This window comes from Chelonoidis abingdonii, chromosome 16, assembly GCF_003597395.2.
Source record: "Chelonoidis abingdonii isolate Lonesome George chromosome 16, CheloAbing_2.0, whole genome shotgun sequence".
NCBI lineage: Eukaryota > Metazoa > Chordata > Testudines > Testudinidae > Chelonoidis > Chelonoidis abingdonii.
This window is the reverse complement of record NC_133784.1, coordinates 11,754,826-11,776,879: the sequence shown is the minus strand read 5'-3', so window position 1 is coordinate 11,776,879 and position 22,054 is coordinate 11,754,826. Positions and strand designations below refer to the sequence as shown.

At 46.2% G+C, this 22,054-nt stretch overlaps 1 protein-coding gene across 1 annotated transcript in view; it reads right to left on the bottom strand.

Annotated features, from left to right (window-relative positions):
- The window catches only part of ALOX5 (arachidonate 5-lipoxygenase), a 54,999-nt gene extending 47,305 nt beyond the window's left edge, over positions 1–7,694 (bottom strand). Inside the window, exon 1 of the mRNA XM_032778201.2 lies at positions 7,483–7,694. Within this exon, the coding sequence (XP_032634092.1) occupies positions 7,483–7,632 (150 nt within the window). The 5' untranslated portion in view covers positions 7,633–7,694. The remainder of the gene's footprint in view (positions 1–7,482) is intronic.
- Between the last annotated feature and the right edge of the window lie 14,360 nt (positions 7,695–22,054).

The window sequence follows — 22,054 nt, the reverse complement described above, 5'->3', positions numbered from 1 at the left end:
CGGTGGACATATTATATCTGGACTTTAGCAAGGCTTTTGACTAAGTCCCATATGACATTCTGATACGTAAGCTGGAAAAACGTGGGTTCGGCAGAACTACCATTAAGTGGACACATAATTGGTAAAACAACTGCAAACAAAGAGTAACTATTAATGGAATGATGTCAGACTGGAAGGTGTCAAATGGGGTTCTACAGGATTCTGTTCTGAGTCCGGTGTTGTTTGATCTAAGTGCAGTTATAGAGCATATTGATCATGTTTCCAGATGACACAAAGCTAGATAGGGGTTGCCAACCCTTTGGAGGATAGAGCTAAGATTCAGAGGGATCTTGATACACTGGAGAACTGGGCTATAGACAGCAAAATGAAATTCAAGAAAACAAATGTAAGGTGCTTCACTTAGAAAAGAAAAACCAAACGCACAAACACAGAATGGGAGATAATTGGCCGGGCAGCAGCACTGCTGAGAGGGATCTGGGAGTTGTGGTGGATCAGAACTTCAACATGAGTTAACAATGCAATGTTGTTGCAAAAAAAAAAAAAAAAAAGCAAATGCAATTTTGGGTTGCATTAACAGAGGCATAGCATGCAAGTCATGGGAAATGTGGAAGTAAAGAAAGAATTGACAGGGATTTGTAGGGGATCTCAATGCATGACAGTCCCTGTTAGCAAAAGTTAAGCTAACTATAACCCTAATAACGCAAAATCTATAAAAGCAAAAATTGTGTAAAGCAAGTAAAAAAAAAAAACTGTAAAAAGTTGTTTTAACCTTGTGTAAATAATACAAAATGTAGACTAAAGTCTCTTAAGTAAAAAAAAAAAAAAAATATTAATATAACCTGTGTATAAACAAAATGCAGCTATTGCTTATTATTGTCTGTAACAAAAGTATAAATGCTTGTTGTAATTGTTTACCTGTTGAGAGACCTGTCCGGGACTGGGGTGACCCTGTGTCCTACGGCACTCCCTCCCTCAATTGCAATTGCTTAAAAAATAATAAACTATCTAACTCCCTTGTACCCAAACAAAAAGTAAAAACTAAGTTTTTCTCCAACAATTTGGGGGCTCGTCCGGGATGGCAATGCCCACGGACCCACAGACGGCTGCTATGGATCGTTTCCCTTCGAACCCCATGGCGCCACAATAGAGGTAAGAGACCTTTTGAAATCTCTACTGGGGTGTCGGAGGACGACTGTCCGTAAGAACGTCTGTCCCTGTTGGGCTCACGCCATCTAAACTTATTGACCATGCAGCACGATCAAATGCGGGGTGGTATCGGTGTATGAATGAAGGCTGACGGAGGAAGAATAAGAGACATGAAGAAGAAATGACTGAGAAGGAGAATGATAGGAAGCGAGAAGAGAAAGAAGCAGATGGCAGAATTGGGCAAATGTGCACGTTTTCAACATTAAGCACATGGCTTCTGGGGAGGCAATGGAACTACTCCATGTGCTTAAAGTTAAGCACATATCTTGCAGAATTGGGGCCCAAGTCAAGACTTACTTGTCTATGAGATGTGATGGGCCTACAATAAGAAGTGATCTTGAAAGGTAAATATTTGCTCTGGTTTGACATACTTGAAGTATATTGCTGAACTACTTGCTCCCTCAAATATATTAAAAAGCTAACCGTGTACCTGTAGAAAACTATTGTAGATACATCAGGGTGGATAAAAAGTGATGATTCAAAAAAAAAATAAATAGTTTTTAATTTAAATTGGATTTTTTTAAATTTAAATCAGTCTTTTTATTTTGTTTAAATTATATTATGTTTTTCTTTTTAAAAATAAATCTATTTAAAATGAAATCTGAATTTAATACAAAATATGCTACGGCCTACATTTATAATCACTTAAACCATTTAAATAAAAAATAAATATGTTGAATCCATGAGCCTCTAAGAAAAAACTTTGAGTTAAAGGCTGCTTTCTGTATAAAGAAAGAATCATCATATCATAGGGTTAGAGGGGACCACAAAGGTCATCTAGTCTAACCTCCTGCCAAGATGCAGGAGTTATGTCTAAACCATCCAAGACAGATGGCTGCCCAGCCTCCTTTTGAAAACCTCCAGTGAAGGAGCTTCCACAGCCTCCCTAGGCAGTTTGCTCACATGGCTTGTATTCTGTCCTTTTGATCATGCTTGTCGCTCGCCTCTGTATTGTTTCCAGTTTCTCTTCATCCTTTCTATACAGCCGTACTCCAGCCAAAGCCTAACCAGTGCCGAGTAGAGCGGTTCTGGTCACAAGCTTTTGCTTTGCAGGGTACTTTGGGCGTTTTTTGGTAACAGTCATTTACACTGGTGTATACACACACCAAGGTCTTTATTTCAAACGATGCATTTGTACTTTACGTTTGGACCCAATACACATGAGGTGGTATAACAACCCCTCTTGAGGTGGTAAAAACCCCTCAGCACTGGTGCATACCTGATCCATTTTCCTATGCATTAATGTTATTGGCCAACCAAGCACTTTCCCAGTACTGCTTCAAACTAACCTTGCTGGGGTGGCAAAACCATTACCTGGCCAAATGTTAACTGTATTGTTGACCTACATTCCAGTAAGGTGGTGGTCTCATTTTTTAATGTTTGGAGCTAAAAAATGACAAGCACTTTGAACTTTCAAAGTTTCTCTTCACATTGTTACTTTTGCATGTGAACTCTTTGTATGCACTTTGGATAAACTTTACAGATGGGGCAATGATTGCATTGCAATCTCAAGCACTAAACTTAACCAAGGAACCTTTTAAAAATCTGACTTACCCAGCTAGAGGGCAATAAGTTAGGTGCACAAAACTGGGACGCAAAAGCTAACAATATTTTCAGGTGTACCTGGCACGTTAACTGGACATCGTATGTAAGACTTTAGAATCGGTTTGCAGCCCTTCCTCCTGTACTCTCTGAAAATTACCCTCCTTTGTGTTTAATATTTGGGCTTTAGGAGGTAGCAGAGATGGCCCAGAAATGTGATACAGCAATTACTCCTCTTGTGCACGCTGGGGCTGTCATTCTCAGCCAGTTTGTACTGGTGACAGTGTTGTGAGTCAGGGAACTGGAGCCTTTATATACAAAGACTCAGAATTAAAGTACAGAACTAATGTTTTATTGGATCTGTCAGATATGGCTGAAAATAAACTTGAAACTAAGCACCCAAAGTATCCTGTCCAAGCAACTAGTTCTCCCGCAAAACCTAGAATGAGTTGTTGAGGTGCAGTCTGTAGTCAGCTGTTCTAATTCTCTGCTCTGGATTTAGGGTGACCAGATGAAAGGGAGAAAATATTGGGAAACATGGGGGGAGGGGGTCCACGGAAGAAAAAAAAAAAAAGCCAAGTGCTGCTGGCAGAGCAGCGAGAAGAAGAAGGAGAAAAAAGCCGAGTGCTGCTGGCAGAGTGAAATATCGGGACAAATTGTGTCCCGACCAAAGATTGGTTGGGACGCGGGACAAACACCTAAATATCGGGACATCTGGTCACCCTATCTGGATTAAGGAGGGGAACTTTCTAGGACATTAAGAAGGACACAGATAAATCCTCTCCAAATAAAAATCTGAGATTGAAAAGTTGGGTTTCTTCTCTGGAAGTACTTGCAAGATGGGTTTGTTTTAACGACAGCAAACAGACAGACAGGGCTTAAATGGGAAATCAGAAGAAAATGGGGAACTGCGAAGTGCTACGCAACACTCACGGTAACATCTCTCTGCACCAACAGGAACTTACTCAAAACCAACTTGATAAAAACCAGCTTCTAAATAGTTTGTGTCTAATACTCAGAGTAAGTCCCATGAATATCAGAATCAAGACTTTTGTTGTACAAATCTCTTTGTGCTTTCCATATCCCCTCCCTCATGGAACATTTGACATGCAAATCTCTTACGCAGAACTTGCCCAAGCCTCGTTTATTATACCCAACAATAACCATGATTAGAATGAATTCAGAGGAAGCAAGTATCAGGATAATGGAAACAATCGAACTAGCCTACTTATGGAAAAGGGACTGTAAAAGTAGGTAAGGCCTTCTGCACTAACAAACTATACTGTGGAAGTTTTGCTCTGAGAACTGAATGGGTTCTCTTTTGCAGCCTGGGTTCAAGACTGCATTGTTTTGGGGTGAAAAATTACTTTGGGGAGTCCAGTGAGGAAAACAAAGCAAAACACTGGAACAGGATTGGTGTCACCAGTTGCACTGAAAAGCATAATATACAGACTTTGTGTCAGTTCAGTTTTGTTTATTTTTGTTCTGTGTGTCTTTTTGAAAATCTTCCACTATGAGTAACACGTCTAGTAAGTGTTGCAGCCTTTGTGGCAGTGTTTCTCAGGCCTAACAGCATGTGCCTGGACATATATACAGTATTCTGCATTAAAATGTTGACTTTAACCACAAAACCTCAGCACATCGTATTCAAAGATCTGACAATATAGTTGCCTATAGGAACATAGCTTTATATTTACTCTAATATAGCACGTAGTAAATGCATGCTGTAAAAATGGCAGGATACAGATAGTGTCATATGAATCATTAAAAATTGTTTGAGATAGTAAATATGTATGGACTGTAAGTTGTTTCAGTAGTACCCAGAAGCCTACAACAGGGAGCCACTGCTAGGTGCTAGACAGACATGTGATAAAGAGGCAGCCTCTGCCCCAGAAATCTTAGGACCTATCGAAATGAGTATGTGATATAAATAGGACAAAGATACAATTTTCTGATGTGCCTATGTTTCATTTTAAAAAGGGGCCCAGGCATTTAGGAGTCTAAGTCTCACTGAAAGTCATTTAATTCCATTGATTCTGTACGAGACCTAAGCTGCTACGTGCTCATGCCACTGTTGGAAATATGACTTAGGCTCCTAAATCACATGGGTACAATTTTCAAAGGTGCCTAATGCCAGGTCTACAGTAAAAAATTTGGTTAACCCCACTACATCATTCAGCGGTGTGAAATTTCCACCCCCCTGAGCGATACAGTTAAGCCAACCTAACCATCGGTGTAGACAGTGGTAGGTGGATGGAAGAATTCCTCCCCTGTTCTCAGGGAGGTGGATTAACTACAGCAACAGAAGACCTCCATCGTGTCTACACGGCAGCTGCACCACTGTAGCATTTCAAGTGTAGACATGGCCTAAGTCTAGTATTTCTGCATTATGGATGTAGAACAGATACTGAAGCTTACTATTATGAAACACAATATGGACTTTTAAAATAAATAAATAAATAAACCAACAGTATGGATGCTGGGATGTGACCAGCCAAACGAGGGTAAGGACAGAATAGGACTCTCAAAGAATTGTAGAAATAGGGATACAAAGTACATCAGTACAGTTCTTCAGTCCCCCATTTTCCTAGCACCTAGTGTGTGCGATATCCCTGTACTGTTCTCCTAGTTCCATTTAAGGCGTCTCAAACATCTTTCTTGGCAAGTAGCTCCCTTGCTTTGGCCTAGAGCAGTGGTTCTCAAACTGTGGATCGGGACCTCAGTGGGTCACAACCCCCTTTGAATGGGGTCACCAGGGCTGGCTCAGACTCGCTGGGGCCCGGGGATGAAGCCTGAGTCTCACTACCCAGGGCCGAAGCCAGAACCTGAGAGCTTCAGCCCTGGGTGGTGGGGCTCAGGTTGCAGGCCCCCTGCCTGTGGCTGAAGCCCTTGAGCTTCAGCTTTGGCCCTTATGTCCAGAGCAGTAGGACTCAGGCTTTGTCCCCCACACCCCGGGCAGTGGGGCTCGGGCGGGCTCAGGCTTCGGTCCCTCCTCTGGGAGTCATGAAGTAATTTTTGTTGTCAGAATGGGGTCGTGATGCTATGAAGTTTGACAGCTTAGAGGTCTGATAGTTATCTATAGCGGCTCTTCTCTCTGAACTCTTCTCAAGAGAGGTACAAGAGCTGTGTCTTGAACAGCCAGCATAATTCCAACATCTATCAACAGATTATTTAATTGGATGAACAATAAACAAACTGTCTAATTCCATATTTACATGGGCCAAATATGAAATTAAACAGTTTGTGTATTGTTCATCCAATTAAATAATCTGTTGATAGATGTATTTACTGTTGGAATTATGCTGGCTGTTCAACACACAGCTCTGATACCTCTCGAGTAAATAATACACATCCAGAAAACATTTTATTTTTTTCTGAAGAACCACTTAAAATATGTTCAATTAATGCTAAAGTCATAGCACAAAACCTACCAAGGGCTGAAAGTGCATTATCTCACTGTACTTTTCTTGTATTCCAAATGGGTAATACTTTAACCTTCCGTGGAGGCTCTCAAAGCACTTTGCAAATCTTAACAAATCAATCACCACAACACTCCAGTGAGGCATTATGACACCTTTTACAGACTGGGGAAACTGAGGCAAACTGACTCATTTTTCATCATGCCTAGCGCCAATGGCAGAGGAAGGAATAGGATGCAGGAGTCCTGACTCTTAATCCTCTCCTCTAAGCCCTGGCCCAGGCATAGGGGATCATGTTAGATTCTTGGGTTTGCTGGTTTAGAAGATATTACTAGAAGTAGTTCCCATGGGGCAATAAATCATGTCCATTATTCAGCTTGAGAATCTTGTCCAGAAGGGCTAGGAAACATCATCATGCCCCTTCATCTGCTTCAGTGACCTAGGAGCAGGTCTTCCCTGCATTGCAGCACCAGGTACACCAGGAACTAACCCATGTCACTCTTCTCTCCAAATCCCATCCCAAAGATCTCCTGACTCAGTCAAATCCCAGCCCTGCCGGCATGGGCAGTAGGTAGGATGCCTGTGCCTTCCCTGCTCTAGATCATAGAGGTGGGAAGGGTGAATGGGATTAGGGAGGGATGGAGTGTCAGGGTAGGGGCATAGCACTCCCAGCCCACCCCACTCCCAGTGTCCCAGTCCCCTTCCTGCTGAGAGCACCAAGACAAGGAGAGATGCAGGGACCTGCCCTGATTCTGACCCTACCAGGGGGGCAGCAATGGGGAAGGATAGAAGAGTGATGGGGTGTGGGCACCCAAATCCCCTTCCCCAGGGAAGTAGTAGGACAGAGAGAAAAGGCAGCAGTGGAGGGTTCCTAAGCCCCCTTTACAGGTGCTGCAAGAGATTGGAAAAAGGGAATAAATGGGTAAAATGTCCTCCACTGTCCGGAGAGCCGGAGCATCCACAGGGCACTATCCCATGGGCAGGGGGCAGAGCTGGGGACACAGTCCTAAGAGGTGGGTGTCTCAGAGCTGGGGAGGCCGCAGTCCCAGGGCAGGGGGCACAGGGCTGGACGCGGGGTGGTGGGTATGGAAAAGGCAGTGCAGGGCTGGCCAGGGAAAGGAGGTGCAGGGCTAGAGCTGTGAGCAGGGGGAACAGTCACATGGAGGGGACTGGCCCAAGGGAAAGGGACACGGGACTGTGCACAGTGGCGGGGGGCTGGGCTAGCCGGGGCTGGGGCTGGGGCTGGGGCTGGGACTGGGACACCGCGCTGGCCGGTCGGGGAAGGGGGCGCGGGGCCGGCCGGACGCGCACTCACCGCGCCCCTCTCGAAGTCGTTGTAGAAAGGCTTGTCCAGCAGGTGCCTCTCGCTGCAGCCCGCGGTGCCCTCCAGGCTCAGGTAGATGTAGTCGTCGGTGCCCGCGAACCACTGGGTGCCGGTGGCCACGGTCACGGTGTAGGACGGCATGGCCCGGCCGGAGCGCGCAGCCACCAGGAGCGGAGCTGCCCGCCCGAGCCAGCTGGGGAATGAGCGCCGGGCTCCACTGCTGCAGCACCGCCCCCTCCAACACAGCCCCGCCCCGGCCCCGGCTACACCCTCCCAATCCATAGCCCCCGGTTACCCCTCCCGGCCCCCGGCTAGACCCCTGCCGATCCACAGCCCCCAGCTACCCCTTCCTGCACCTGGCTACACCCTTCCCGGTACACAGCCCCCCAGCTACTCCTTCCTGCCCCCAGCTACACCCCTCTCGATCCAAAGCCACCAGCTACCCTTCCCTGCCCTCGGCTACCCCTCCCTGCCCCCGGCTACACCCCTCCTGATCCACAACCCCCAGCTACCCCTCCCTGCCCCCAGCTACACCCCTCTCGTTACACAGCCCCCAGCTACCCCTCCCTGCCCCCGACTACACCCCTCCAGGTACACAGCCCCCAGTTACCCCTTCTTGCACCCAGTTACACCCCTCCCATGCACAGCCCCTGGCTACCCCTCCCTGCACCCCGGCTACACCTCTCCCCTGCACCGCCCCTACCTACCTCTCCCTGCACTAGGCTACACTCCTCCTGGAGCACAGCCCCTAGCTACCCCTCTTTTCCAGGGGTGGCTCTAGGCACCAGCGCAGCAAGCACGTGCCTGGGGTGCCAAGCTGTGGGGGGTGTGGCCTGCTGGTGGCTGTGAGGGCAGCAGTCAGGAAGCCTTTGACGGTGTTTCTGCGGGAGGTCCACTGGTTCCATGGCTTTGACGGCAATTCGGCGGCGGGTACGCCGAAGGCGCGGGACCAACAGATCACCCACAGAACCGCCACGGATTCTGCGGGACTGGCAGCCCTCCCGCAGAAATGCTGCCATGCTCTTCTCCCTGTACCCTGGCTACCACCCCTCCTGTGTACATCCCCTAGATACCCCTCCCTGCACCTCCTCTATGCACAATCCCTCGTTATCCCTCCCCTCCCACAGCCCCTCCCTGAACCCGGCTACACCCTTTCCAGTGCATAGCCCCTAATTACCCCTCTCTGCATCCCAGATACACCCCTCCTGGTGCACAGCTCCTAGCTACCCCTCCCTACACCCCAGCTACACACCTCCCCTCACACAGTCCCTCCCTGTGAACAACCCCTACATACCCGTCCCTTCCTGCAGCCCTTCCCTGCACCCTTAGCTACAAGTTCCTCCTGCACACAGCCCCTAACTACACCGCTGAGCTATACCTCTCCCAGTGCACAGTCTCTAGCGACACCTTCAAGCTACACCCTTCCTGGTGCACAGCCCTTGCCTGCACCCCTGGTTACATTCCTCCTGCACACAGCCCCTTAACACACATCCCTGCCTTCACCCCACTCCCTTCCCTCCCCATCACCTATACTCAAAACCTGCACTCAGCCCTTGCCTGCACACCCACCTGCTATACCCCAACTACTGCACTCGGTACTAACCAACCACTATCTATACCTCACACCACTTGTACACAGACCTGCATACCCCTAACCACCACCTGCACACACAGCTCTGTATACCCCCATATATCCCTACACGCCTTATGAGTCCTGTCCTGCTCTAGTCCACCCCACAGCCCTACATACCAAAATAACCTCCTCCCATATCTATACCTCATACTCCCTTCACTCACAGCCCTACACACCCATAACCACCCCAACCGACTCACTCTCCACAATAACCACCTCTGCCTCTACATACATACCCCAACCACCACCTACACACATACACCTATACCTCTAATGTCTATATCCAACACCACTGCATATCTTTTATGTGTACCCTATAGCCCTACATACCCTACCCACACAGCCCCGCACACCCTCTATATATTTTCCACACACCCAAACAACCCCCACCCCATCCACACAGCCCCCTATACACACCCTATTTATACCCTAGAGTCCTACAATCCCTAACTACAATCACCTGTACACACCCAACCACCGCCTGCATGCAGCCTTACACCCCCATATGTACCGCACACCCCACACTGCACAGCCCAAAACATCTCCACCCCAACGCACAGCTCTACGTACCCCTAACTACCATGTTCATACACAGCCTTAAACACACCTATGTATACCTCACACCGCTGCACACACAGCTATACACACCATACCCCTTCATGCACAGCCCTGCACATACAGCTGTACACATTACACCCCTTCACACACAGCCGTACACACCCTAACCAGCCACCCCTCCTCTAATCCCCATAGTTCTATACACCCTTATATATACACCCCACAGCCCTTACATACGGTAACTCCCCTATACACCCTGCTTAGCACACCCTTAACTACCCCCTACCCACACCGTCCTACACATTCCACAGTGATACCCACCCCCTACACATCTTAACCACACCCACCCTCTGCACTCAGCCCCACAAATCCTTAACCACCTCTGCCCACTCTACACACAGCCCTTCATGCCCTAACCACCCTGAACACACACAGAACTACACACCCAAACCACCCCTCCTTCCTGCACACCTCTCATCCTCCTCACCCACTCTAGACACAGCTCCACACACCCCATCCACCTGCATAGTCCATGCACACACAAATTCCCATAACTTCCACCCTATAGAAACCCCTATAAATACATATCCTTATGCACATTCCATTGAGCTCTATACGTTCCCAGCATACCACTACAGCCAGTAGCTACTCCCTACAAATACACCCCAGTGGACACATGCTCTCTCTCTCTCTCTCACACACACACACAATATTCCTTTTAAATGCACACCCATTCATCTCCATACTCATATACTTAGGCCCTCTCTAAAAGTACCCACAACCTCCCCACACACACACCCTGACAATGAACAGCACAGCTTGATTTTGTTGCATATTACTTTATACGTAATAAATGGAAGGAGCCCAGATACTACAGTGATGGGCAACAGTGTAAAACCCTAAGATAGTAATTATATGTTACATTTCTATAGCACCTTTTGTAAGAACGGCCATAATGGGTCAGACCAATTGTCCATCTAGCCCAGTAGCCTGTATTGTGACAGTGGCCAATTCCAGGTGCTTCAGAGGGAATGAACAGAACAGGTAATCATCAAGTGATCCATCCCTTGTCTCCCATTCCCAGCTTCTGGCAAACAGCTTGCTTTCTGAGGATCTCAGAACAAACATTAATTGATCTTCACACACCCATAGGTAGCATTATTGCCCCACTTTACAGATGAGGAAGCTTAAGGACAGAGAGATTAAAGCCAAAGGGAAGAGACAGGTTCAGGCATGAGGTGGATTGGAAATAACGTGCTTTGCAGCAAAAACAGTATGCAGCATTCTGGGTTTGTGAGTACATAAGCCATGGCCTCTCCCCTTTGTCACCATTGGCGATTTCACGCCAGTAATATGTTGGGTGGAAAGTTCTATTTTTATTGTCTTTGGGGAACATGAAGTTTTTCACTTGCTGTGGCCCAAGCAATACAAGGAAGTCCCTCAGGCTACTGCTCAAGTGGGTCCACAATCCTGGGTCATCTAGACTTAAGGAACTACACTCAGCAGCAGCTGTTTCTTGCGCCTTCACCATGCTCTTCTCTGATCTACACTTTTCTTCAGGAATGTGCATGGTTACATCCATTTGAAATGGAGATATGGATGCTGCAGTAGCTGCCAGGTCACCTGCACTCTGACTAACGGGAAGATCAGGCATCTCATCACTCACATCCTCACTGGGGCTGGAAGGCTCACCATGAACATTTGTGTCTATGTATCTCAGGAGAGCTCCTTCCTGCTTAGATAGAAAAGCTTTCTTTGCTTTCTTTCATTTTCTGAATGCTGCCTCAGAGGGGCGTTTTCTTCTTTCACTCATGACTGCTGTTCTGTGCCAATTCTTTCTTTTTCTGAATGATGCCCCAGAGGGGCGTTTTCTTCTTTCACTCATGACTGCTGTTCTGTGCCAGCTATAGTGGCTCTCAGCACTCAATTGAAGGAGACAAATAAGCAGGCTGGTAGCAGGGCCTGAGTGAGAGAAGATATCAGTGTCTTAAAGGCCTAACTGGCTCCTGCTACTTCAGCTGACTGCCTGTTCTCCTCAAGGGCGTTCAGGGAAGCAGCAGGAAACAGGAAGCTCCCTGAGAAGCTGGTGTTAATCAGTCCAGGCTCCTGGGGCTGCTAGAGAGGTACATAAGAGGCTCCTCTGCCTCTCCCTCCCTGCAGCTCCTGCTGCTTTCTGTTATTCCCTCTCACCTTTTCTCTTGCCTGCCTGTTATATCTCTTGTGCCCTCCTTCCTACAGCACAGCACGCCACCATCTTTGTGCATCTAGAGCAGAGAGAATACATGTGCACCAGCAGCAGACACAATTTTCTACACTCTGGGTCTTAGTGCCTCCTCCCACCCACCGCCCGCCCCAAGTCTGGCACGTGAGGTGGCCGCCTCAGTTTGCCTCATAGTAAGGCCAGACCTGAATGAGCCAAAAAACAGTGTCTCTGTTTAGACTATGATTTTTAGTGTCTAGCAGAGTTATGCATTTAATTTCCAAGGCTCATCTTTTGAAGGTGTTGTCCAGGTTTCCTTTAAGGACAAGGATTGATAGGTCAGATCTGGAGCGATCACTTTGTGAAAAGTATTAGCCATGGGGTGATACTGTTAGGGTGTTTTTTTCTTTTATCATTTTTCTGGGTGAGTTCATTCGAGAGCATGGTGATTGTCTGGTTTCACCTGCATAGTTGTTGTTGGGGCATTTGACAACTTTGCAAATATTAAATATGTGGTCACTAAGGAAGTTAATTCATGTGCCTAGAAAGTAGCACAGTCTCTGTCTTTTTATATATATATTCTATTCGCATTATAACTTGGCAAGTTGGAAGATAATGATTCATGGATTTTAAGATCAGAAGGAACCATTGTAACCACCTAGTCTTGTACGGAAGATTTGGCCACTGGAAGGCTGCTGCTGTGCAACTTGAGAGCCACACTCAGCTTCAGTAATTATCGAGGGTTGGGGGTGTTTTACTAACCTGTTGCAGACGTGTGTAAGTGCTTGAGACAAAGTAAAGTTTAGCTTTAAGTGAAAGCACTCTTGTGGTGCCTTGTTTCTGCCAGCCACCTATCGGTCAGATGGCCGTGTCTCCCCTGATTTATTTCCTGGCACTGCCTCACACAGAGTAAAAGTTACCAAGAGCTTCGAGTTGAAAAAACCCCAGGTAACAGTAGACTTCCCGCATAACACTCACAGGCCACAGATCTTCTATGAATTAATTCCTGCTTCAAGTCCAATGGCTGTGTCTGAAGTAGAGATAATCTTCAAGAAAAACATACAGTTAATTCAAATATTTCCAATGATGGAGAAGCCTTTGGTAAGTGGTTCCAATGATTAATAACCCTCACTGATAAACATTATTTCTAGTCTGAATTTCTCTAGTTTCAACCTTAACTTTTTGTTCCTCATGCAACTATAAACTGTGATCATATCACCCCTTAACCTTCTCTTTGTTATGCTAAATAGATAGAGCTCTTTAAGTCTATCAGGTACATTTTCTAATTCTTTAGTCATCTCGTGGTTCTCGTCTGAACCCTCTCCAATTTATCACCAAGCTTGAATTGTGGGCAACAGAACAGGATTCCAGCAACAGTCGCACCAGTGCCAAATATAGAGTTAAAATAACCTCTCTACTGATACTCAAGATTTCCCAGTTTATGCATCTGAGGATCACCTTAGCTGTTTGGTCACAGTGTTGCACTGGTAGCTCAGGGTCAGCTGATTATCCACCAGTCCCCTCCAAATCCTTTTCAGAGTCACTCGCTGGATGGCCTTGAGCAAATCACTGAACATTTTTGTGTATCATTTTATCCATCCACACAATTATAACTGTACTTAGCTACCGCACAGCAGTGTTGAGTGGTCGAGTTAATTAGTGTTTGTAAAGTACATTGGAATTACATTCTTTGTTGCTAGATGCATGTATGGCCTTACATTTGGCTGTTCGGAAACATATTCTTTGCTTGAGCCCAGTTTACCAAGCAATCCAGATTGCTCTGTTTCAGTGACTTGCTCTCTTCATTATTTACCTCTCTCCCAATCTTTGTGTCTTCTGCAAACTGTACTAGTAATTATTTTATGTTTTCTTCCAGGCCATCCATAAAAATGTAAATAGTGTAGGGCCAAAAATCTATCCGCATGGGACCTGACTAGAAACACACTCACTCAGTGATAATTGCCAATTTACTATTACATTTTTAGACCTGTCAGGCAGTTTTTAATCCATTTAATGTGTCATGTTAACTTTGTATCACTGTAGTTTGTTAGTCAAAATGTTATGCGATACCAAGTCTGACCCCCACTCTGCATCCCACGATATTAGCATATCTCACTGATAGGTCATCTGTTATCAGCGATCCCTTGTTCTGCCAGTTACAAAATTCAAATTGGGCTCCCACGGTCCACCTGCTTGGCAGGTCCTTCCTACATGGACAGGGAATTTGAATGTGTCTAGCTGACACACACAAAGGAGCTAAGACACTAATGCAGTGGGTATAATAATGAAGAAGACATGTAAATGGGGATCTGCCTACCTCAGCATCCAGCATATAGGGAATGTGTGAAAAATGGAAGAGGTAGGTTCAGGCATGAGGTGGACTGGGAATAAAGTGCTTTGGTTTCTCCTTCCACATCACTGTTGATGTATCTTCTAACCTAGGATCAAATACACCAAAGGAACTCTCCCTAAATCAACAGCCTAGTACAGCAACTCTACACAATGGTTAGGAAGGAAGCTAAGAAGAATGCTGTGTACAATTGCAAACACAGGGGAAATTTAAGATAAACAGAGCATCATTTGCCAAATGAGAAGTGGGCCAGAATGCTGTGTTTAAAACCCCTTTATAAAACCATGTAGTGGGATCTTTAATGACTGCAAGACATCAGCATCTCTTATTATTGCTCGTCCAAAAGTTGGCCTCCTCCAGCAGAACAGTGCCCCTAACCACCATCCTGGGGCACTTGTTACTGGCTCAGATGAAAAAGTGCCGCATACTGAACCATCCCCAAACACTGTTGCCAGCTAATAGTTGTTCTGTCTAAGTTCCCCAGCTGAATACTGGCCTGGCCTGAGTTAGCTTAATTTGTGAAATCTTTGGAATCTTGTTATACCAAGAAAATAAAAACGAGCAGGATCTTATTTAAGGGATAAGGCAATATGCTGCATTTATTGTGAATACAAAAGGAGTCAGAGTAAGCTGTCACTTATAGTTATAACATTCCATTCACTCACACATTTATACACACATGCACACAAGTTCTGCAAGGTTGTTATAGTTATCAGTCTAGGAGTTGCTTGTGCCAAGTCACTTGCCAGGTGGCCTGGACACAAGGATGGAGCAAGGTTTTGTCAGATGCACATCCGATGCTCCTGGAAGTTGGTTGCAGAATCAGACTCACAGTTCTTAGTCTTCAGGGCCTCTTTTTATAAGGATTTAGTCTCATACAAGTCTATAGGGTTTGATTTGTCATGCTGTTCTCACATCTGAAGTGATAATTAATCACTGTTTTTACGTTTGAAGTGTTAGTCAATCACATCTACATTTTATTACCTATTTATTTTTTAATATAACCATTCTAAAATCATTGGGGCATGACAGACTTCAATAAGTCCAGAAAACAAGCAAGATAAGAGTAAGAGAGTGGGGCTCGTCTTCCTGAGTTCTGGAGAACAAAGTTGTAATAGTAGTTGTCGTAATGTTATCTTATCACTTTAGAGCAGACTCTTTGTCTTTGGATATTTTCCTGCAATTAATACAGACCTTGCAAATTGACAATCCTGCTTCAACTAGCACAAACTCAGCAGGCTGAAAGAACAGGCTGAGGGACATATTTCTTTCTAAAAATACAAGTCAAATGCGGTGTCTGTAAATCCCCGGGCCAAACTTTCCCCTCATTTTCCCTGTAACCACATAAAATATATTAATCATTGTTTTCATTCAACAATCTTACACATTTGGAAAGCCAAACAATGCTAATGATCCCCAGTCTCCCGTGTGCCATGACCAATGTTTTTAAACCCTGGTGCTTAAAGTTCCCCTAACTCTATGTTTAGGCACCCAAGTAAAAGTGGCCTGATTTTCAGAAGTGCTGAGCATCAGCAAACACCTGAAGCCCTTGAACTGCAGGTGCTTTGACAAACCAGCCCACTTTTATTTGGGTGCCTAAATATGAATTCAAGTGCCCAGGTTGAAAATGTTGGCCTGTTCATATTCCTGGGAGTACTCATAGTTTGCACTTTCATACCAAATTTCATCCAAGGATTCCAATGCTAATAAGCAATGATCACATGAATGCCACCCTATACCAGAAACCTACTGACCGCTATACTTACCTACATGCCTCCAGCTTTCATCCACATCACATGATCCATTGTCTTCAGCCAAGCTCTAAGATACAACCGAATTTGCTCCGATCCCTCAGACAGAGACAAACACCTACAGGATCTCTATCAAGCGTTCTTAAAACTACAATATCCACCCAGTGAAGTGAAGAAACAGATTGACGGAGCCAGAAGGGTACCCAGAAGTCTCCTACTACAAGACAGGCCCAACAAAGAAAGTAACAGAACACTACTAGCCGTCACCTACAGCCCCCAACTAAAACCTCTCCAGCGCATCATCAAGGATCTACAATCTATCTTGAAGGATGATTCCTCACTCTCACAGACCTTTGGACACAGACCTGTCCTCGCTTACAGACAACCCCACAACCTGATGCAAATACTCACCAGCAACTATACACCACACAACAAAAACACCAACCCAGGAACCAAACTCTGCAACAAACCCTGGTGCCAACTCTGTCCACATATCTATTTAAGGGACAACTTCATAGGACCTAACCACATCAGCCACACCATCAGGGGCTTGTTCACTTGCACATCTACCAATGTGATATATGCCATCATGTGCCAGCAATGCCCCTCTGCCATGTACATTGGCCAAACTGGACAGTCTCTATGCAAAAGAATAAATGGACACAAATCTGACATCAGGAATCATATCATTCAAAAGCCAGTAGGAGAACATGTCCATCTTCCTGGTCACTCAATAACAGACCTAAAAGTAGCAATTCTTCAACAAAAAAATTTCAAAAACAGACTCCAATGTGAAACTGCAGAACTGGAATTAATTTGCAAAGTGGACACCATCAGATTAGGCCTGAATAAAGACTGAGAGTGGTTGGGTCATTAAAAAACCTAAATCTAATTTCCTCTATACTAATTTTCCCCTACTGTTATTCACATCTTCTTGTCAACTGTTTCAAATGGGCCACTCTCATTAATACTACATACGTTATTTTTCCTCCCTTGGTATCCTGCTGTTAATTGAATTGTCTCATTAGACTGACTTCATACTTGGTAAGGCAACTCCCTCCTTTTTATGTATTTATACCTGCTCCTGTGTTTTCCACTCCATGCATCTAATGAAGTGGGTTCTAGCCCACAAAAGCTTATGCCCAAATGAATTTGTTAGTCTCTAAGGTGCCAAAAGGACTTCTCGTTGTTTTTGCTGATACAGACTAACATAGCTACCACTCTGAAAATTATTATTGTATGAATGGATAAACTGAGACACAAAAACATTCAGTGATTTGCTCAAGGCCATCCAGCAAGTGACTCTGAAAAAGATTTGGGGGTACTGGTGGATAATCAGCTGAACCTGAGCTACCAGTGCAACACTATGGCCAAAACTGCTAATGTGATCCTCGGATGCATAAGCTGGGGAATCTTCAGTAGGAGCAGAGAGGTGATTTTAACTCTTTATTTGGCACTGGTGCGACTGTTGCTGGAAGCCTATGTCCAGTTCTTATGCCCACAATTCAAGAAGGATATTGATAAATCAGAGAAAGTTCAGAGAAAAGCCACGAGAATGATTAAAGGATTGAAAAATCTATCTTATAGTGACAGACTCAAGGAGCTCCATCTACTCAGCTAACAAAGAGAAGGTTAAAGAATGACCTGATTACAGTCAATAAATATCTACATGGGGAACAGATGTTTACTACTGGGCTCTTCAATCTAGCAGAGAAAGTTCTAACACGAGCCAATGGCTGGAAGTTGAAGCTAGACATTCAGAGAGGAAATTAACAGTGAGACCAATTAGCTATTAGCACAATTTACCCAGGATAGTGGTAGATTTTCCATTACTAGCAACTTTTAAATGAAGATTGGATGTTTTTCTAAAAGATCTGCTCTAGGAATTCCTGTGGGCAGTTCTATGGTTTGTGCTGTACAGGAGATCAGGCTAGATGATCATAGAATCTATGAATCTATGTCCGTGGCAGAACCAGGGAAACTAGATGTCAGTTATATGTTCTGGCCAAGAGATTCCTTTCCATTCTGGTGTTGGAATTGGTGTTCAATAATAGAACACATTTGTCATTTGTGACAGTGGGGAGACAGGTCTATCTGCCATATAAAAGAACTAAACTCCTGCCTGAATGTGATTTGGAGAGCTTGGGGAGTGATAAAAGTAACTGCCCCTCTGCAGCTGCAGTAGGGATGAGGATGCTAAAGGAACAGGGAATCGTGGTCGCTATTTCTGTCACCTGTCTGCCAGAGGGGATCTGATTTTGAAGCATGCTCTAAAAAGTTGGATTAAGATGCGGTTAATTGTTCAGAAAAAAATCTGATGCATCTCTCATTTCAGCTTGGTCTATCTTGGGAAACTCACCGCAGACATTTGATATTGCTTTCAGAAATAACAAGAAGAAGTAACTGAGGTCAGTATTTATTTTGCTTAGCAGAGATTAGCACAGATTATTTTGAATATAATTTATTTTAGCTAGATTGAGGAGACTGAGAGCTTCTCTTTCTCTGTAGGACAGGTTTCAGTCAGGTGGATTCTCCCCAGTGCACCTCAATCCGGGACTTGAAATTACTATTAGAATGAGAAAAGAACTCAGAATTCAAGGCCTATTCAACGCTTATCCTTTCGGAGAAGCTTGCCAGCCAAGGGGTCCGTCTGAGTGCCTGTTGTGATGGTGGTCTTTGTGCTGCAGACCATTGTCAGAAATGGCGTGCTGGGTACTTACTTAGTATGCAAGGCATGGAGGTGTCACTGCGAAAGTTATAGAGCAAGGAATCTGGGCCTCCTGAGTTTTGCCATACTCTTCTCACCTGCATTGCTCTCCTAGTACTTAGACCGGAACACCCGGTTGAAAAGGGAGCTGTAGTAAGTGCTGCTGGAACCTCTCCCACATCCAAACTCCCTGCTGGAGCCTGCACCCCAGCTGCAATTCCTCAACACCCTGCCTCATCCCTAAGCCCCCTCCTGTACCCCAATCCCCTCCTCTGCAGCCCCACCCCAGAGCTTGCACCCCCGGCTGGAACCCTCACCTCCTCCTGCACTCCGAACCCCAGAGTCCCCAGCCAGAGCCAACATCCTTCCCTGCATGCCGAACCTCTCAGTTCCATCCTGGAGCCTCTTTCTACACCCCAACCCCTCATCCCAGCCCCACTCCAGAGCCTGCACCTCCAGCCAGAGTCCTCACCCCACCTTGCACTCCAACACCTGTCCCAGCCCAGAGCCCTCTTCTGCAAGCTGAACTCCTGATTTCTGGCCCCACCCAGAACCTGCACCCCCAACTCAGAACCCATACGCACCCCAATCCTCTGCCCCAGTCTGGAGCCCTTTCCTGCACCCCAAACTCCTCATCCCTGGCTCCACTCCAGAGCTCGCACTCCCACCCAGAGCCCTCACCCCCCTCGAGCACCCCAACCCCCTCCCCCAGCCTGGTGAAAGTGAGTGAGGGTGGGGGACAGCGAATGATGGAGGGAGGGGGTCTTGAGCGAGCGGGAGTGGGGTCTTGGAGAAGGGGCAGGGCGGGGCCTCAGGGAAAGGGCGGGGCAGGAATGTTCAGTTTTGTGCTATTAGAAAATTGGCAACCTACTTGTACTCTGGTCTCTCCTGAAAGCAGCAATGTTTTAGTAGAAGGTGCTGGGCAAGAAGGTCCTTCCTGGAGTATATGTGTCCCTTAGACTGTGCTGTATATTTCAGTTATGCAGACAGGGACATCAGTGCTCATTGGCCTTTCTTTAAAGGTCTTTTCCATTTGAACCATGCCAATGAGAACCCCATAGAGAGGAGCTGGGTTTTGCCTTTTGCAAATCCTCATTGTAACCGGCCAGCTCTTAGCCCAGGCTCAGTCTTCGTCTCTTTAAGTCCCTTGCCCCTGGGTTCCCTCCTAAACCTGCACTTGTGGGAATGCTCACTGTTCCCTATGGGAGTTAAGCTCACTCCCGGGGGCCTTTCTGAGTCTAATTACCTGCGCCTCAGGCCAAGCTACAGGCACTGACAGAGCCTAGGATTAAATTCAGCTGGAGCAGTGCTCTGGTAAATATTTTCAAATGTTGACTCCAGCCTGATGCTGTTTCAGTTCTTAGCTGGGGGTCCACAGCCCTCTAGGGGAGGCTGCAAGCCAATTTCAGGGGGCCCACTTGTCTGAAGACCCAAGCCACTGTGCGCCCCATGGAGAATCGGGGGTCGTGGTGGTGTAGTGGGCTCCAGGAAATTATGAAAATTTAAATCCTGCGGAGAGCAGACATCCAGGTCCCCTTTCAGGGCTCCAGAGTCTGTATACCCTAAACAAGGTGGGGGGAGGCTAGTCACTGCCTTCAGCTGAGCTCCCAGCAGCCTCTCTTCTTGGGCAAGCCTGCCCCCAATCTAAGGCCAGCCTCACCTGTTTAAGGTCCCCTTCTCCAAGCAGAGCATGCCCTACAAGTGTGCCTAATTGGTTCTACCTGGGTGCAGGGACGCTGGTTAGGCTTGCTGGCAGTGGGATGGGGCCATGTCCCATCATGCTCATCCCAAAGAGAATCTTCTTTGTTTTTGTATTTACTTTTTCTGGGGAAGCGCCAGAGCAGGGATCAGAGCCCCTGGAAGAAGAGCAGCATCCTGATTTGGAAAGCCCTGGAATAAAACCCAGGACTTAAACAATCACATCAGGCCAGATCCTGTGTTCAGCACGAGCCTGGGGTTTGTCCATAACATAGGCTTGGGCCAAAACAATAAGCTTGTGTTTTAAATTACAAAGAAAAGTAAATTTAGGTTTGTCTATTTATTACTAACTAACTGCTCTGCACTGTCCCACAGATCTGAGAGCAGCAGTAGTATGTTCCATAGGGCCCACACTTAAACGAGAGTTGGGCGCAAGTTGGAAAGTTAATATCAGATCTGAAGAGACTCTGAATTTCCCATGTCTAATTGTGTGGTTAACTTTGGGAACATTTTTGTTAGGAAAAAAATGCCTTCCCAGGCCAAATCATTTGAGGACATCCACTCTTCATTAGCTCCCTTTAATAGTGCGCTAAAATACTGTGTCCACAAGCTCCTCTATCATGGAAAAAAGTCAGGGCCAGAAACTGGCACCGTTTTTAATCCTCTCCTTGAAAGTGCAGGTTGTTTGGGACTAGGCCTGACTCAGTCACCTCTCTAGTTGTTGTAATTAGCAGGTGGGCAGAGGACGGATTATGGGGCAGGACTATTGGTTCTGGTAAAGAGAAGGGCTAAGAGGAGAGCTAGTAGCTCCATGGCAAATAAAGCTGGTATGAAGGAGGCCAGTCACAGACTCCTATACCCTGCCTTCATCATTGAAAAGAAGGGGCGAGTCAGTGACTTGACATGGCAGTATGGGAAGCCAGTGTAAGGAACAGAGGAGAGGTATGATGTGCTCATGGTAGCCTGTGTGTCTAAGAGATGTGCTGCAGCATCCTAGACTAGTTCTCAGCTGAAGGCTTCACACCCAGGTCTATCACCCTGCTGTGTAACCCTTCCGCCAAGTGGCGTCAGTAGCAACGAGGGCGTGGTTCAATATCAAGGGATGCCTCTTAACACTACAAGACAGAACTGGCTCAAGCCCCCACCCAGTAATCTGGGAAAAACTAACCACCACCTCGGGCACCTAGCAGAGGCAGTAATTCCCCATTTGCGAGCACTGAATCTGTGTATAACAAAAGAAACGTTTTCTTAAAAGGGAAAGGGAACACAGCATCCATTTGGAAAAACACAACCACACTCAAAACCATGTGACCATAAGCAAACCTGACCCCACAGTACATTGGGCAGCAGCCTTTGCCTCAGCTTCCCATCTTGCAGTGGGAAAAGTCTGACAAACAAAATCCCCTCCCCCCCGCACCACACTCAGAGTTGGTGGCTCATGGCTAGTGAAGATGCAGAGTTCAGATGTGCATTCACAGGATTCACATCCCACCCTGGGGTGGAGGGCAATCAAACAATACCTCCGCAAGTGGTTCACAGCAGCTGCTGTTTCTCTGCTACTGCCCTTCTGACACCACCAGCCACTGCTGCTCTGCTGCCACTAACCACCACTGCTTGCTGCTCACCCAGTATCGCGTTCTGAGGTTGCCACACTTCACCCAGCTCT